The following is a 17,951-nucleotide window of genomic DNA, read 5'->3' on the forward strand; positions in this document are numbered from 1 at the left end:
CTCTCCTGGATGGTTGAGCCTCCAGTTGGCACTGCCAGGCCTGGGGAGGTGTACACCTCCATGTCCTTCTCAGGCAGAGGTGGCTCCAGACCCCATGGTGCCAGCCCCAAAGAGGGAGTGCCTGGCTCTAGCGGCAGAGTCCCTGAATGCCAAGGGCCGCCTTCTGGGAGGGCCGGGCCCCATGCTCCAGCCAGCTCCACGTATGCCCCCTACTGAGCGGTGCCCACCAGGGATTCACCTGAGACAGTCCTGGTGCACCACCAGCCCTGTTTTATTCATAGATCTTTCCAGGAAAAGCTAGCGGGGCAGTGCTGACAGGGGACCAGTCCACATTGTCAGGGCTTCCTTACCTCTAAGAGATCTCCTTTTTCCAGGAAATTTTTTTTTTTTTTTTTTTTTTTTTTTTTGCAAAAACACCTCCTCAATAAACAACAACATGTAAACAGAAAACAGCTGCTTCAGGCTCCACAAGTGTCTCATTGTGTCTTCAAGGGCTTGCCCGGGGCGGGCAGCGCGGAGGGCTGGCAGGGACCGTTCTCCTCCTCCTCCGGGGAGCCCTGGGGGTAGACCACGAAACACAGCTCCTGGCCCCAGCGTGTCACTGACTCTGAGAACAGACAGACAGACCGACAGATAGACCCTGGGGTCGGACCCCATGGGGACCGGGGTCCTTGGGGGAGATGCTCCCTCTGTGCGTAGGACCTGGAGGCTTGGGCCACGCCGTGGGGAGACTGAGGTGGGGGCCGGGCCTGGCGTGGCCACCACGGCTGCGGGATACCCCGCCCCCCCAGGCCCCTGCCAGGCTCACCTGTGAGTCTGTGCACACACTTTGGTTTGCTTCTCCAGAACACTCCCAGGAAGAATATGGGCACCCCCGTGAGGACGATGACCATGCCCACCCCGCACACCATGGGCTCTGAGATGAAGCTGAAGACCAGCAGGAACGCCCAGAAGACCAAGTATGTGACGGGAACCAGGAGGTTCACCTGGGGGACAGCAAGGGGCAGGGCTGATGGCACAGGACCCCCTCAGCTCCCAGCTCCCCTGCCCCACCCCCCTGGGGTGGGGGCCCTTTCCACCCTCTCCTGGGAGCTGGGGGCTGAGGGATCCCCTTCTGCCAGCAGCCAGCTGGACAGGTGGCCAGATTGTTGAGAGCTGATCCGTTTCAGTGGCTCTCAGTTCTGCACAGCGACTGTAGGTGGACTTGGTTGATGGTGAGTGATTTTTTTGGTGTTTCACATTTCAGAGAAGGCCCTGAGCACTTTTCCAGCTCAAGGATTTATATGCAACTAGGAGTTTGTTTTTTTGTTTGTTTGTTTGTTTGTTTTTTTAACGCTGCATCTGCGGCACATGGAAGTCACAGCAGCACCAGATCTGAGCTGTGTCTGCGACCTATATCACAGCCATGGCCACACCAGATCTGAGCTGCATGTGTGACCTACGCCGCAGCTTGCGAGGCCAGAGATCGAACCCGCATCCTCACAAACATTATGTCGGGTTCTTAACCCACTGAGCCACAACTGGAACTCCGAGGACCTTTGTTTGGGGTCTTCTGTTTTGTGTGGGCCCTTGGAATTCTGGGTGTCCATGAGCAAGTGTCTTAGCCTCATTTCCTGCCTGTGAAGTGGGCGTATTCTCAGCACCCCCCTCAAGGGGTTGCACCAAGAACTGAACACACAAGGGCACCCAGGGCCCTGAGCAGAGCGGGGCACACGGCAAAGGCTGCCCACGCCCCCATCACTGCCATTGCCGCCCATGATGCCCAAACGGGTGAAGGGGTGGTCCTGACTGCTGGTGGCGCGTGGGCCGGCTGGTCCTCCCTGGGCCTCACCTTGATGGGCCTGTGGAGCGCTGGCCGCCTCCAGCGCAGCACGAGCAGGCCCAGGATGGTGACGCCGTAGCAGAGGTAGTTGATGAAGGACACGTAGTTGATGAGCGTGTACGTGTCTCCCACAAGCATGATGACCGCCGTGGCCCCGCACTGGGAGAGGACTGGGCTGAGGACTGGCCTCCCACCTGCTTCCCGCAGCTGCCCCAGGCCGGCCGGCCCGGGCCAGGAGGTGGGTGAGCAGGCCCTCCCACTCCTCCTGTGGGCTGCCCCCCCAGGGGGGACCCCAATCCCTGCATGACCCACATCGCTGGGTGGCCCTGGCCCCCCCGTCCTGCCAGCCTGGATCCCCCAACTTACGCAGACAAGGAGGGCGGGGATAGGGGTGCAGTGTCTGACGTGGATCATGGCCAGCAGGCTGGGCAGGTGCCCCTCTCGGGCTCCAGAGAAGCACAGTCTGGGGGTGGGGACAGAGGTGGGTGGGGGCCATGAGCCCACTCTGTGTCCCCGCCGGTCAGATCCTGACCTCAGCTCCAGACCTGATAACCCTCTTTTTAAGACATTCTTAATATTTAAATTTAATTATTTATTTATTTACTTTTACAGCCGCACCTGCGGCACATGGAAGTTCCTGGGCTAGGGGTCGAATCAGAGCTGCAGCTGCCAACCTACACCACAGCCATGGCAATGCTGGATCCTTAATCCACCGAGCGAGGCCAGGGATCGAACCCACATCCTCATGGATGCTAGTCAGGTTCTTAACCCATGGAGCCACAGCGGGAACTCCCTGATAGTCCTCTTGAGATGTTACTTCTGACTTCCCACTCCAGGCTCCAGCAGCCCCACTGGGCAGTTCTCCCCCTCATCTAGGCCTGCCTCCCTCTTGCTTTCTGTTCATCAGAATGAGGATCAGACCTCTCTCACCAGGGAGTTCATCATTCCAGCTTTAGGGGGTCTGTCCCACCTCGCAGGATTCCCCTTCCTCTGAGCCCCGGCACTGCTCATGTGTACCAGGACACCTGCCCTGCCTCACCTTGCTCACCCTCTCCCCAGTCCAGTCACCTGGAGGAGGTGAACAGGTAGCCATTGATCCCTCCGAAAGTGGAAAGCGCCACAGAGACAGGCATGACCCAAGAAAAGTAGCCCAGCAGCTTCTCCCCGAAGGTCTGAGTGGGCACAGAAGAGAAGTGGTGCGTGAGACAGGGTGGGGCCACTTAGGGTCCGGGGGGGCCAAGCGGGACCCCACTCACCACGGCTACTGCATTAGAGGCCAGCAGCTCCTGGGGGGACATGGCAGTGAAGTAGGCGACATTGGTGAAGGTGTACACGAAAGTCACCAGTGGGATGGAGATGAAGATGGCACGAGGTAGGTTCCTGGGGACAGGGGTGGAATGCATCAGCATTGGCCCTTGGGGACTGGGGGGACAGGGCGGCAGGGGACCCAGCCACAAGAGCAGCTTTGAGGCGTTCCTGTCGTGACTCAGTGGTTAACAAATCCGACTAAAAACCATGAGGTTGTGGGTTCGATCCCTGGCCTCACTCAGTGGGTTAAGGATCCGGTGTTGCCATGAGCTATGGTGTAGGTCGAAGATGCAGCTTGGATCCCACGTTGCTGTGGCTCTGGTGTAGACCGGCAGCTATAGCTCCGATTAGACCCCTCGCCTGGGAACCTCCATATGCTGTGGGTGCAGCCCTAGAAAAAGACAAAAAAAAAAGAAAAGGAGCTCTGAGCTATCATCTCCTGTGTGCACGGAGGACCCCAGGGCAGGGAGAGGGGCAGCACTGCTGTCTGGCTGCCCCCTACTCCGTACCCCAGCCTGGGCACAGGAAGGTGGGAGGAGGGGCAGATGGGGGAGGGGCACTCAGTCCCTGAGGATGGGGAGCAGGTCTAATGTCCGCACGTGGAAAGCACGTTGCAGACAGCCAGCCAAAATCAGCCTTGAACACCCTCCAAGTGCCCTTAGAGCTTGGTCCACAGACCAGGGCCCCCTGGGACTCCCATTAGCCCCGGCCCCAGCTGCAACCGTTCAGGGTCTCGGCTGAGCATCAGACGGAGCCACTGGCTTCATCTATTGGGACCATATTGTGTGCACATGTATCATTTTTGGCCAAATGCAAATAGCTGGATCCATTTACAGCAGGACAATGATACTCAGCATTTCTGAGGCCCAGCAAGGGGCTGTGACCTTCCACAGCCATACAGAACAAGCGTCCTGGCTGCCTTTCCAGAGCCGTTCCTGGAGGGCAGCAGCGTGTGTAGTCAGGCAGATGACCAGACCAGCCACAGGTGACAGCTGCCTCTCCCACCCCGCGCCACACCACTTCCTAGGGCCTGGCCGGTGCCCCACCCACTTTCGAGGGTCCACCAGCTCCTCGGTGACGTAGTTGAGGAAGTTCCAGCCGCTGAAGGCAAAGGAGCCCTGGAGGAAGGCCAGGGCCAGGTGACCCACTGACGGCGTCATCCAGAAGTCAAAGGCATTGCTGGGCCTCAGCTCCTCGAAGTGTCCTAGGGGTCCAGAGGTCAAGGGTCAGTGTCACCTCCCAGGCCCGGGGCCCAGCCCCACCCCGGCCCTACCTTGGAAGATCTGGACAAAGCCCAGGCCAATGATGAGCGAGAGGGCCAGCAGCTTTCCACCAGTGAACACGTCCTGGATGCGCGTGGCCCAGCGCACACTCGAGCTGTTCACCCACGTCAGGAGCACTGGGGAGGAGGGGCGGGTGAGCGGGTTGCAGGGGGCACCTGAGGCTGAGCCTCTGACAGTGGGTGGGCACAGCCAAGTTCAGCTCGGGCTGCAGGATGGTGTCCCCTGCAGCAGCCGGAGCCAGAAGACAAACCCCTGAAGCTGACCTCACAGGAGCTGGCAGCTGGAGGGACCAGTCCCCTCACCCCACCAAAGTGCCCTCACAGGGGCAGGGAGCAGGGTAGGCCCTGGGGACAGAGGCCCAGCCTTGGCCCCACGGTGGCACTCACTCAGGCAGGCCATGGAGAGCGCACGGGAGGCGGCGGAGGGCGGGATGCAGTTGGGGAACACGGGCTGCAGTACGTAGTTGGAGAAGGTCATGGAGATGACGGCCAGGCTGGTGGGGTACATGATGAGAACAGCGCTCCAGAGCAGCAGGAAGCTGGAAAGAGCGAGGGCCAGAGTGGCACAGGCCTCCCAGAGGGCGCGCTCCCTCCCAACCAAGCCAGTCCAGGTGTGTGGAGCGGGGCTGCCCCCTGGGCCCTGGCACCCAGGGCTGGTGCGGCTGCCAGATGCCAGCTTCGGTTCAGGGAGGCAGGCCCGACTTGGTCAAGGTCTCTGCTCTAATTAGGAAGCGTTTCAGCAGAGATGCCGCTCAGCCCAGTTAAACAGCTAGGGGCTGCCCCTGGGCAGCTGGGGAGGGAGACTCGGGAGGCCTGTGCCACAGCCACAGCAATACTGGATCCAAGCCGTGTCTATGACCTATGCTGTAGCTTGTAGCAATGCTGAATCCTTAACCCACTGAGCAAGGCCAGGGATTGAACCCGCATCCTCACAGAGACAACCTCAGGTCCTTAATCTGCTGAGCCACAATGGGAACCCGCCAGCCACTTTTCTAATGGTCACTGAGTCCCCGGCCACAGGCTGTTCCGGAGCTGGGGTGGGAGGTCCTGGGACACCCAGTCATGGCTCCAGTTCTCTGCAGATGGCTGACGGTGGGCTCTGATCCCCCGAGGGACTGGACCTCGCAAAGAGCCCTGGCTGGGGTGGCAGGAATCAAAGTCCCTTCTGCCTGAATCTCACTTCTGCAGGTGCCCACATGGGAGTGAGATCTGACCTGTCCTTGGGGGCTCTGCCTGCACTCAGGGGAGCACCTGGCCATGGGGGAACCCCTCCCACTGAGGTCTAGCCCACTTTGAGGCTGGTGACTGCCTCCTCCAGGAACACCAGCCATCTCTGGGGCACCAGGCTTGGTAACTTCCTCTTGGCCTCACCTTTGCTCTGCAGCCCCGCTTCCTTACTCCTCGCCTTGCACAGCCGCCCTCCGTTGGCTCCGGGACACCCTAGCTCCGGGGCCCTCCTCCTCCCCTAGTGAGTGCTGGGGGCCCCTGGCGGGGGTCTCGGGCCCTCCTCCCCCTCCCATCTTCTTGAGTATTCCAGCCACACAGCAAGATTCTTCTGCTTTCTTGGGCCCCAGGCCCCTCTCCCCAGAGGAGGACACGCTTGGATGCTCGCATGAGGGAAGGCTGTAGGCTGGTAGCAACAGCTCCAAATGGACCCCTAGCCTGGGCACTTCCATATGCTGTGGGTGTGGCTCTAAAAAGACAAAAATAAAAATAAAAATAAAAGCAAGCACAGAGAGGTCAAGGGGCTAGCTGGATTGCTAGAGTGGGGTGGGCATTGGTCCCGCCCACCCTGGTTTGTGAGGCTTCCCAACACCTGCTTCCCTCATGCACCCCCACGACCTCCCTGAGACATGAAAGGCAGTGGAGGACACTGAGGTCCAGGGCCCAGCTGGCCGTCCGCTCTGGAGACACTGTCCCCACCCCACCTCCAGCCACTGGTACCCCACACTCACCCAGCCAGGCCACCAAAGATCTCGGTAACATACGCGTAGTCCCCGCCAGACTTGGGGATGGCGACTCCTAGCTCCGCGTAGCAGAGTGAGCCCAGGGCTGTGATGCCCCCACCCAGGACCCAGACGAAGAGGGCCAGACCCACGGAGCCCGAGTGCTCCAGGACCCCCTTAGGGGAGATGAAGATGCCCGAGCCGATGATGTTGCCTGTGGAGGGAGAGACACCCAGGCATCAGGTCTGGGGCGCCCCCAGCAGGCCAGCCTCTTTGCTGTGAGGACGCTGCAGCAAGCGGGGAGCCGGGCTGCTCCCTGGAGGAGGAATGGGGAAGTGAGCCCAGAGGCGGGTGGGCGCCAAGGGCGCCTTGAACCCTGCAAGTCCCACTCTGGGCGCCTCATCTCCCCTCCCCAGTCCCTGGCCTGGGGAGTAGCACTTTGTCCAGCGAGTCTCCTCTGCCAGAGATGGTTCCTGTTCCGAGTTCCTTGGGGCCCCGCTTACTCCCATGAGGAGGGGCAAGCACAAGCCATGGCAGAGCGGGAGCCACTTTAGTGCATCCCACAGGGTCCAGGCCCTGTCCTTCGCCCCTGGCCAAGGCCCCCAGTCTTGTCAGCCCCCAGCCATCTGTCTACCTTCCAGCCTGCTGGCCTCCTGAAGCAAGACCTTGACACACTTGCCACTTTCCTGCGGGCTGAAGTCCAAACTCATGGAGTGGCTCGGGGACTGGCACCTCCTCCATGAAGAAGCCCTCCTTGTTCTTTCTTTCTCTCTCTCTTTCTTTCTGTCTGTCTTGTCTTTCTTCCTTTTCTTTTTTTTCTTTTTCCCTGACGTAGGACCTGGGCTGCGGACACCGACTCGGAAGAGACCTGAGTTCCTGGCACTATTAAAATGTTTCCAGTCCTGGGCAAGAGCCAGTGGGCTGAGGGGAAGGACCTGGTACATTTTCAGGGTTGGGGGCTGCTCAGCAGCCATCATGGAGGGCCTGGGGTGGACGATGGTTGGACTCTTGGTTGGCCCAGTCTGGGGTCTGGACACAGATGCCTCTCCCCTGGGGACAGCTCCCTGGTTGCACACAGGGGTCACTGCTCAAATCCTATGACCACAGTGGGAAACCCTGGCTGGGCATCAGGGGTTGGAGATCTGTCCCCACTCAGGTCACCTCCTAGGTTCCGTCTGTACAGTGGGCTTACTGGGAGGAGTCAGTGAGCTACTGAATGGGAAGCTCTCTACGGTATGTATCCAGCTGGACTTGGCATCTTTGCATGACTTTGTGTGTTCTTCAGCAACCGTATACCCGGGGCCCCCAGCATACAGTAGGTGCTCAATACACATGTGTTGAGCAGATTACTGGATGAGAGGATGGCCTGATGCCCAGAGTGGCATGAGTGCCCTGATATGAAGGGCCGAGCTCCTCATCTGTGAAGAGAGGCAGCAGTCTCTCCAAGGAGGGGACTCGGGGGAGGGGCAGAGGGAGTGGCTAGCTGCATGCTTGGGTGCCAGTGGGATCTGCCAGGTCATGGGTCACGGAATGCCTGGCCTGCCCCTGGGCTGACTCTGAATCTTGGAAGGATGGGTGCTGGGAGGGGGGGCTCCACTGATCCCAGCATCTGGAAGCAGAACAATGGGAAACACCTGAGCTGTGGGCTGCAGAGCAGCTTCCCAGGATAAGCAAAATGCTGAGCATGTGCTTAGCCCTGAGCTCCCTGGCAGCCAGGGCAAAGAGGGCAATGCTCTGGGTTACATGGGCCTCATCATCTACGCAAACGAATCAGGTCACATCACCATGACGTGCCCTGGGGCCTGCCCAAGAGGCAACAATCCCAGAACCCAGAGACCACATGAATAAAAAAGCAACACTGCTGGGACCTGGGGGCTCAGCCCCTCAGGAGCTCGCCCCACCTGCCAGGCCCACAGGCAGGTCTGGACGAGGACACAGCTATGGCTGCCCGCCCATCTGCATGCACTCTGTGTCCTCGGCGCTACCCCTGCCCCCACCCCAGCCGACACACATTTCCAGTCTGGACGCCACGATGCCCCACTTGGCTTTCTGGTCACATCCCAGGAGCCCTAAATACATCCAGATAAGGAGGAACTAATTCCTGCCTCCCAGCCCCCAGAGGTAAGCTCTGCCCTCAGCTTGCTTCCAGGGGGAGAGGGGCTGCTTCCTTCATCTACCACAGGGCGCAGGGCCTGGGTGGGCGCTCAGGTTTCTAAAGAGCCTTTGAGTTCGCTCTACGCAGCAGTAGAGCCTCTGTTCTCAGGACCTGGTGAAGTGGGATTTGCCAAAAGCCAGGGAGGTTGGAAGCCAGCGGGGGCTGGGTGGCCTTGGAAGAAGCTGGGTGCATCCAGGGCCCTCAGGGAAGCCATACCTGGAAGGGGCACGTCACTAGTCTGTGCCCAGCAGCTGGGGACTTGGATGTTGGGCTCCGGGGCATGGGGGTGAGGCTCACTATTGTTTTGGACATGTGGCCTCAGGCGACAGTGAGGACTGCCCCACATGGCTCAAAGGAACACGTGGGCCAACCCGTGTCTCTGAGCAACTTGAGGGCCTCCTCCTTTGGGCCCGGGCAACCGCCAGCATCTGCCCCCAGGTTCGTGCTGGAAGGTGGCAGAAAAACCCCATTGAGGCCCATTGGCCGCTCTTGGAAGGAGCCGGGTGAGGGGTTGGAGGGCAGGGAGGAGGAGGGAGGGTGCCCAGGAGAGGGGCGGGCACTTCCAAGGCTGACTGATTAATTACGGGGGCGGAGAAGGGACCTCGGCACTGTAAGGCAGTGCTCCCGGGATGGGGGGGCGCTGAGGGCTGCCCATCGCTCCTGGTGGTGGTGGGTCCCACCTCCCTTCTCAACCCTCATGCTCAGGCCCAGCACAATCAGCTCTGCCCGATGTGCTGAACAGCAAGTGGACAAGCCTAGTCCTTGGGGGATCCAGCTCTGGAAGAAGTGGAGGAGGGACAGGAACCACAGAATGTGGGATGGGCAGGGAGATACGGCTGCTCTGGTGTCTAATCGAGGGCAGGCTGGAGAATGTGGGTTCCGAGGCCTCGGCGTTCCCATCCACCCAATGGGTCGGCTGCTCTGTGGTCCCTGTGGGTCCTGGGCCGGGCCGGAGTGCGCAGGCAGGTGGGTGAGGATGGGAGTCCCCCCACCAGGGGGCCTCCCCTCCAGTCTCCTCCCATGAGGCCGCCCTGGGTGGTTTTTTATCACATTAAGATGTTTGGCCTGATGGAGCTTACCCGGCTCTGCAGAGGAACGAAGAAAGAGCCATTGTTCCCCTGGCTGCAGCGGTGTGCGCTGACCTATTTCTGGGAAGCAGCGGGTGACTGTGGAGGTCGCAGGGGTGGACCACAGAGGTCACAGTGGTGGAAGGGGCCAGCTGCCCTCAGTGCGTGTAGGGGGAACATGCAGAGACTGACCTGGGGAGGGTCGGGGAGGTCCCGTCCGGCCAGGCTGGTGGCATGACCTTTCATCCCTAGAAACACTTTCAGGAGTCCACTGTGGGACCTCAGGCCAGTGCTGGCTCTCTGGGCCTGTGTCCCCGAGAGCCGCTGGACCCGGGGGCGGCAGAGGGCTGGTGCAACACTGACTTTGGCAGAGGCGCTGCTGGGCAGGATGGCCGCGTCCTGCGCATTCGGCATGGGGCCCGAGGAAACACGTTCTGCTCAGGGCCCTCTGTCCCCAACTGTGGCAGGTCTCTTCCCAGCTCATTGGCCTCCCAGAAGAAATGCCACCCCCAGGAAGCCTGCCCTGATCTCCCACCCTGGCACCCGCTCCTCTTCCATGGTACCTGGAGGATGGCCAGGAAGCGAGTCCTTTATTTGCTATCCTGGGTGGCCCTTGTGTTCCCAGAGGGCAGGGTCTGTGCTCTGGCCTGCTGAGATGAGCAGTCCAAGCTCCCCAGATGGACAGGGACCCCCCCCCCTCGGGGATGGGGACTAGGCCTGCTTACATGCGCCTGGCCTATGCCTGCCCCTTCAGCGAGCATGGTCACGACAGGGCCTCCTCTTGCCACTCTGGCCTGCTGGCCTGACAGAGAGCAGCCCCAGGGCTCCTGGGCCTGATCCGGGGCTGGCCACAGGCCAGGCCTCCTTCCTGTGCTCTGGGCAATGAGGCCCAGCACCTCCCCATTAGGATGTGATCCGTGAGGCTTCTGCAGAAGGGCTCCAAATTCCCGCTGCTAAGTGCCAGGACCCCCAAGAACATGGGCAGGGGCTCTTACTAGTTGAGAATCCCCAGATCTGGTTAGAATTCCAGACCCCTCATGCTGGGAAGCTGTGGACAAAAGTATGTCACTTCTCCAAGCCCTCCCATCTGTAAGATGGGGAGATGAAGTGGGGATGTGGGCCTGTTCCCACCCCGTGTGGCACATCAGAGGCCCCAGGGAGTGCTTAGAGGCCTCACTATTGTCATCTACCTTGGGAACACCCTGGGCCATTCAAGCTGGCCTTTGAAGACCCGACCCCCATGGGACCTCAACACCCTGGGGTCAGCAGCCAGAGCCCTGCTTTGGGGGCCTTCCTGTTGCTCTGGGTGAAGCCTGCTCCTCCCAGCGCTGTGTCCTTACAATAACATGTTAGGCACCCCTCAGGGGTCGGGGGGCACAAGCACCTGCTGAGGTCTTGGCAGAACTCCAGGGAGGTAAGTGGGGCTGTTTCCAGGACATGCTTGGAATTGCTGCTTGGCCAGCGTGCACCTCTGGCCTAACCCACTTTCCTTTCGAGAGAGGGATGAGAAGTGTGGAGCTCGGCCCCCTGGGCCTGCTCTGCTCACAGCACCTCTTCCCAGGGCAATGAATGGCAAACGGCCCCAGCCTGCTGTCAGCCAGACTCCTCTCTTCCTGTCACGCCTGGTGTCCAGGGCATCACAGGTCCTTTGGCTCAATCTTCCAAACACACACAGGACTGGACCTACTCTTAGCGCCTCCATTGCCACCCTGCTCTAAGCCACCAGTGTCTCTTACCCAGGTGACTCAGGTACCCTCCTGACCAGCTTCCAGCTTCTGCCCTTGGGGCCCACAGCCTTGTCTCCATAGTGAGCCCCAGGCCATGCCATCCCATGCCATCCCATCCTATCCCATCCCATCCCATGCCACCCCTCTTCTGCTCAAAGCCCTCCCAAGGCCCCCATCTCACAAAGAGAAAAAGGCAAAGTCCTTGCCTGAAGTTGCAAGGTCCACACAGACTGGACCCCATCCCATTCCTGACTCATCTCCTTCCTACAATCCTCCCTCCTTAATTTTCTCACCTTAGTACTTAGTACCCCGCCAGCTGAACATTCAGCTTAGTATCTTGTTTACTCTCTGACTTCCATGCTGGAGCGTCAGCTCCAGGAAGACCGGGATTTCATTGGTCTTGTTCCCTGCTGTGTCTCCAGCACCCAGAACAGTGGCCGGCACTGTCCAGTACCTAATTGTTGAGTAGATGAATGAGTGTGGCTGGTGCTGGCAGGCTCCACCCTCACAGCCGGAGCTGCCTCAGCCCCCATGAGTGTCCCCGAGCACACCAAGGGGTCTGACCCTGGGCTGCTAGCAGCTTCAGGTCCCCTGTTTCCTCATCTGTAAACTGTGGCTACAGTGAGGCATAGTCAAGCTCCTGTGTGATTTTATGTCCCCTCGGGGTCCCAGAGGATGGGCTGGGGTTCTGGAGAGGGCTATCCTCTGAGCAGCCCAGCACCTCCAGTCCTAAAGACAATGGCCATGACAATGGCCATGGCTGGGTGAGCAGGGATTCACTGCTAAGGAGACGGGGTTCATGAAGCAGACCCCTGAGTCCCAGAACATACTTGAGCCTGATCCCCAACTGTGGGCTGGATCTCTGAATCAAAGGGAGACAGTGCAGGACAGGACAGCCTGGTCAGCAGGCCTGCGTGGGTCCCACTCCGCTGGACCTGGGCACGTTCCTTCCTTAAGTGTGGATCAGGGAGGGAGCCAGATGTGGTCCCTGAGTCAGGACGAGAGACCCTGTACATCCAATGTGGATGGGGTGGGTGATTTCTCTGTCCGTCTCTTTGTCCACCTACCCACGATTGAGTGGGGAGATGAGCAAATCCTGGTTGGATTAGCTCCCAGCTCAATCTTCAACCTTCCCCCATCAGGGGCTCTGGATCTGGCCCCAACTTTGCCCTGCACCAGAGCGGTGTGAAGAAAGGCCACAGTGGGTTGGGAGACGAGCCCCATTCTGGTTCCAAATCCCGAGTCCGCCACTGGTGGCAGCATCTTTTATCTTCTAACCTCAGTTTCTACATCTGTAAAATGGGTATAAAAATTCCCATCTTGCAAAGCAGGCAGTACAAATGAGATAAAGGGAGAACATGTTTTCAGAATGCAGTGAAGTATGTTTTTCTGAAGAGGTACTAGATGTGGTGACGTGAACAGCCCATGCCCCGGTCGGCTCTTTTTCCTCCAAGCTTGCCCCATGCCTTGCCAGTTGTGCTTGCTGCAGCCAGCAGGTGCTGTCCCAAGCACATTTTAGCTGGAGTTTGATTCCAGCCCAAAGCCCTTTTATGCCGTTGCATTCCTGAAAGCCCTAGTCCTCAGCCTTGGATGGGGCAGGGGGTACAAGGGGGCAGGATGAAAGGATCTTGGGTCTATTTAGAGGGTTTGGTGATAACAGGTGCAGTAGCTGTTTATCCAACAGGAAATGTTATGGAGTAGGATATAAATAAAACTAAAATATGACATTTTGCAGATGTTTTTTACTTTGACCAGGCTCCCCAGGGCTGGAAGGTGGAGTAAGATGTGGGAGGGTGGGGCCCCTGGAACAGTGAAAGGGGCAGGACTAGGGGCAGGATGGGGAGAGCAGTGCGGTAATTCACCCTACTCCTGCCTCCTCTGTCATCTGTCGCCTTTTGGTCCAGCTCCATCTCCACTCCATGTCTGTCTCCTGCCCAGTCCAGCCTCCTCCCTGCTGAAACCCTTCAAAGCTCCCCCAGCAGGGCTGTTGGACCACCCCTGAGTGTCCTGGGCTGCAGTTAGGTCATCCAGGTTCTGTTTCTGAGGCTGTCACCTTTGGCCAAGTCATCGCTAACCCCAAGGCCTGAGGCTAAGGGGGCAGTGGATCTGGAACAGTAGGAATGGCCTGAGGGTGGGGGAGCTGTAAGAGCAGGGCTGGGCTGCACGGAAAAATTCTTGCAGAATTAGCCTCATCCACTCCCGCCATCACCACTAGGGATTTCGCTTGAGGAGAGAGGAGCCAGCAACCTCTGCTTGACCTGTGGGGGATGGGATGTGGGGAGAAGGCAGAAGAGGAATACAGCTCACGGATGCTGCTGGCTTTAGCTGAGGCAGCCCAGGACAAGCCACATCGCTCCCTGCATCTGCCGGGCACTGTAGCTGGCTCCAGACATGGTCAGCCTCTTGATCCCATGGCCCATGCATGACATCCGGGCTTCCCCTTCCTGGCAGTACAGCTCTTGGAGAGGGTGTGGGCCTGGGCAAAGCTCTAACCAGTACGCTGGCTAAATCTCTGAAAGCAGCCCGCCCTCCCAGCAGCCAAGCAGGGGCACTCTAGGCCAAAGAAGGTCGCCAGGCCAGATCAGGATCAGCCCCTAGAAGATACCATTCCAGGTACAAGTGGGTGAGACAGGGAGGTACCTACACAGGGTACAATTCTCAGTATGCGTGCAGGGGTGGCCAAGAGTGAGACCCCAGCCTTGGCCCAGGAGCTCCTGGTGTGGGGGCAGAGGAGGAGGAGGAGGTGAAGAAGACCCCAGTCTGCTCTCTGGAGCCCCCAACCTTCTCCATCTCCAAGGGTCTAAGGATGGGTGGGCAATGGATGCATAAGCAGCTCCCACTGGCTGGGGGGAAGACGGGGCAGGAGGTAAACAGAAAAGCAGTCAAGGCCCTTGCCATACATCCTTCCAGCCCATGTCTCCTGGGACACGGGGCGTGGAACAGACTCCTCCCACGAGGGTCTCTGAGGCACCTGCTGTGGAAAAGGCACAGGTCTGGGTTAGCCAGCTCCCGAGACATCAGTCTTCATGACTTGGACATAAGGAGGAAATTCTAGCACCGTTCTCACTGGCCTGAGCTCTCTGTCTTCCCAGAAGTCCTTGTATGGGGGCAGGATGCATGCGCTCATTCTCAGGTGGGGAAGCTGGGCCAGAGAGCAAGGGGATGAGAGTGTCTGTTGGGATCCCTGCCCAGGTGGCAGGTGGCCTTTCTGCAGGCTGGGTCTGCCCACCCCAACTCAGCCTCTGGAAGTCGCTGGCTGCTCTGCCCGCCTTCCCCAGGGTCCGGCTGCCAAACTCTGCACTAATCATTTACTCTGAACCGATTTCCCCTCTGGGCTGGCTCTACCTGGCTGGTCTACCCACAAGTCCCTCCTGCTTTCGAAGAATAAATCAACCACACTGCATGGCACCTGGACCCTGGCCACAGTAGGAACTCAGTTTCTGCCACAAGGCTCACACCTGGGGCCTTGGCCGGGAGGTCAGCCTGCGGAGCCACACTGGTCAGGTTCCTGCACTCAAGGCAGGACCACAGTCATCTCCATTTAGATGAGGGTAATCGCCTTGCCAAGTTCAAAGTGAAGGAAAAGCCTGAGGAGGACTCCAGCGGCGGATGGACCCCTCCTCAAATGCAAAAATGCAGGGCACTTGGGGACGCGAAACAAGAAGCCCAGCGGCTGCTGTGTGAGGGGAGACACCGCAAGGTGCTCGGGGCAGGCAACCCCCCTCATCCCCGTCCCACCGCCTCCAACCAGTAGGAGCGCCCGGAGAGGGGTGCCCCGTGTTCGGAGCGGCTGTGCATCCTCGGCCCCACAGCCCCAGGCACCCGTCCACCCCGGGCCCTGCTCACCGATGATGATGGTGCAGGCGCTCACTAGTCCGATCTCCTTTTTGAGCGCCACCCGCTCCGAGGCCCCGGGGCCGGGGCCCGGGCCGGGGGAGGGCGAGGGCGCAGGGCCGGGGTTCCCGCGCCCGCTTGGCTGCTGCGTGTGGCCGGCCATGTCGCTGTTCCGCCGCGTCCCCGCTCCCAGCACTGCCCGGTCTGTACGACCGGCCGCCGGTCCGTCCGTCGGTCCGGCTGTCGGTGCGCGCCGCCCTCGCAGCACGGACAGCGCCCACAGGCGGGCGCATGCGCTGGCGCGGGGCCCGGGCCCTGAGCCCCGGCCGGCGGGGGCCCAGAAGGGCGGAAGGAGGACTGGCCGGCAGCCCCCTCCCCCACCTCCCTTAAAGGGAACTCCCCCCCCCACACCCTTCGGGGCCCCACCCTCCCAAGCCGGGCCTGGGAAGGAAGGAGAGGACTTGGGGCAGACCTAGGAAGAACTTCCCCGACCGAAGAACCCCCTCCCGCTGCTGCCTGAGTTACCACCCATTCCCAGGGTGGGGGTGGGGGGGGCAGAGCTCCAAAGCAAGACTGTCCCCGCCCTCGAGGAGACTGAGGAAGCTGGCAGAAATAATAGCCGTCAGGGCACTGAGACCCACTGTGCGTCAGCGCTTCCATACTCCTTACATCGGGGCACGGACCCCTAGCGCGCACATGTGCCGGGAGAGGGGTGGAGGTTGGGCCCATTCTACAGGTGGAAGCTGAGGCCCAGGGATAGAAAGGACGATCGCGAACGAAGTGGCAGGGCCGAAGCGCAAACCCTTTCTTATAACATCTTGGCTTCCAGACGCTGAAGGGGGTGTGTGAGGTGGATCCTCCAGGATCCTCTCATAGGGTCGGGAGACCCTGGCCCTCCACCATCAAAAGTTTGAGGAGACAGGATCCAGGTGAAGTTTCGAGCCCTCAACCCTCACCCAGAGGGGTCTCAATGCCTTGTGGAAGTCCTGGAAGGGGTTCTGCTCAAAACCCCATCTGCCCCCGGGTTCGGGACGGGGTCTGGCAGGCTCTAGCCGCAGCGCCTGGCCGCAGGTCAGAGCTGGGGCTCAGTGGACTAGAACTCCGGTCTTTGGCGAAGGCCCCACGCAGTCCAGCTTGGCTCAAGGAGACGAGGCCACCTCAGCTGTCTGGGAGACACGGAGAAGGAACTGTGGCCCCCGAGGTCGAAGGAGGAGGTCGGGCGTGCGGGGTCCCAGGGAGGCTGCCTCTTCCCGGAAGCCGTCCGGACTGTGCAGCCCGGGCCAGAGGAGCAGACACAAGGGGGGCCGCGTCGGGGGCCACCGAGGCGGCGGGCGGGGCGAGCCTGGCACGGTGCGGCCGGCGGCGGAACAGCCTTTGTCCCTTCCTGGCGGCCGCCGCGACGCGCCGTCCCCTGCATGTGGATGAGGCCGGGCCCCCTGTCCTTCCCCCGCCCTCGGCCCCAGGGCTTGCGGGGAGGTGGCGGGGATGTTGATCCGACGGGCGGACGGGGGTGGGGTGGGGTGGGACGGGGGCTGGGGGCTGCCTCTTGGTCGCCAGAGTCGAGGTGCGAGCGTGGCAGTGCAGGGGGTCTGCGGGCGAGGGGGACTTCGAGGTTGGGGGCGGGGACCTGGGAGTAGGAGCAGGACGACCCTGGGGTGACGCGGAGATGGGAGGCCGCCGGCGAAGCTTCAGCCCTCGGGCTCCCGTCGGAGTCCGGCATTCTTGGCGCCCTCTGCCTCCCGCCCCAGAGACGCGTCCAGCACTGCCTTTCTTAAAGGAGCCTCGCGCAGGCAGTGGGTTAGGGGGAGGCGGCACAAGCTCTGTAGCCTCAGTTGTCGTGGGTGGAGGAAGGCTGGGGTCTGACCTGTATCTGTGTGGCTCCATGCACTCACTTGCCCTTGCAACGAGTGTTGGGAGAGGGTCTGGTGCACCTAGGGTTGGCCTGAGCATCACCCACCAGGAGCCTATGAGTTTCATAGGTGAGCTTCTCATGGCACCTGAAATGTGGAATCCGTGTTTGAGGAGAATGGGGTGTCTGGAGCACCTGGGGGGATGGAATCTGCATGTTGTTGCCCAGGCCCCCAGTTCGGGAGGTCATTTTAGTGGAATAAAGTAGAACCTGCAAACCCCACTGGGAACAGGAAGTTGGCAGTATTGGTTTACCATCCCAAAGACAATCCGTATAATTCCCCACAGTAACGGGGAGGGTAAAAAGGGGAAACCGCAGGATCTTCTCAACAAGATTCAGAAAACAGTCATCCATGATTTAAACAAATTAGAAAACTCTTTTAACAAATTAGAAACAGAACTTCCTCAATCTGATAAAGGTATCTACCCAAACCCCTAAACCCTCCATGAAACAAAAAACAATGAACAAAACGCCTACAGCTAGCATCATGCTTAAGGGTGAAATGTTGAATGCTTTCCCGCTGAGACTGGAAATGAGACCGGAAATGAGACCAAATGTTAGCACTCTATTCTGTACCACACGGTGCTAGTGGTCCTAGCTTGTGCAATAAGGCAAGAAAAAGAAGCAATAAGGCACACCTTTTTAGTGACCAGAATCCAGAATATTGACAACACCAAATGCTGGCAAGGGTGTATAGCAGCAGGAACTTTTTTTTTTGGGGTCTTTTTGCCATTTTCTTGGGCCGCTCCCACAGCATATGGAGGTTCCCAGGCTAGGGGTCGAATCAGAGCTGTAGCTGCCCGCCTACGCCAGAGCCACAGCAAGGCAGGATCCGAGCCACGTCTGCAACCTACACCACAGCTCATGACAATGCCGGATCCTTAACCCACTGAGCAAGGCT

The 17,951-nt window shown here is 59.8% G+C and overlaps 1 protein-coding gene across 5 annotated transcripts; it reads right to left on the reverse strand.

The window, feature by feature from the left end:
• Positions 1 to 250: 250 nt before the first annotated feature.
• SLC7A10 (solute carrier family 7 member 10) lies at positions 251 to 15,400 on the reverse strand. 5 transcript variants are annotated; one of them, XM_003127014.6, is made up of 11 exons: positions 15,154 to 15,400; positions 6,368 to 6,572; positions 4,800 to 4,951; positions 4,404 to 4,529; positions 4,181 to 4,334; positions 3,079 to 3,202; positions 2,891 to 2,994; positions 2,189 to 2,285; positions 1,832 to 1,981; positions 809 to 986; positions 366 to 607 (listed from the first exon to the last, which is right to left on the reverse strand). In XM_003127014.6, exons 1-11 carry the CDS (start codon positions 15,302 to 15,304, stop codon positions 477 to 479), a joined length of 1,572 nt encoding a protein of 523 aa, XP_003127062.1. In that variant the 5' UTR covers positions 15,305 to 15,400; the 3' UTR covers positions 366 to 476. The 5 variants fall into 5 exon arrangements, with proteins under 5 accessions (XP_084816524.1, XP_084816523.1, XP_084816526.1 ...); XM_084960398.1 differs by lacking the exon at positions 2,891 to 2,994 and having other exon boundaries at positions 251 to 607; positions 6,401 to 6,572; XM_084960397.1 differs by lacking the exon at positions 2,891 to 2,994 and having other exon boundaries at positions 251 to 607.
• Between the last annotated feature and the right edge of the window lie 2,551 nt (positions 15,401 to 17,951).

The sequence above is a fragment of the Sus scrofa genome, chromosome 6, assembly GCF_054392235.1.
Source record: "Sus scrofa isolate SSC_HxYL_T2T_F1_AM1 chromosome 6, Sscrofa_HxYL_maternal_Yorkshire_Landrace_v2.0, whole genome shotgun sequence".
Classification (NCBI taxonomy): Eukaryota; Metazoa; Chordata; class Mammalia; order Artiodactyla; family Suidae; genus Sus; species Sus scrofa.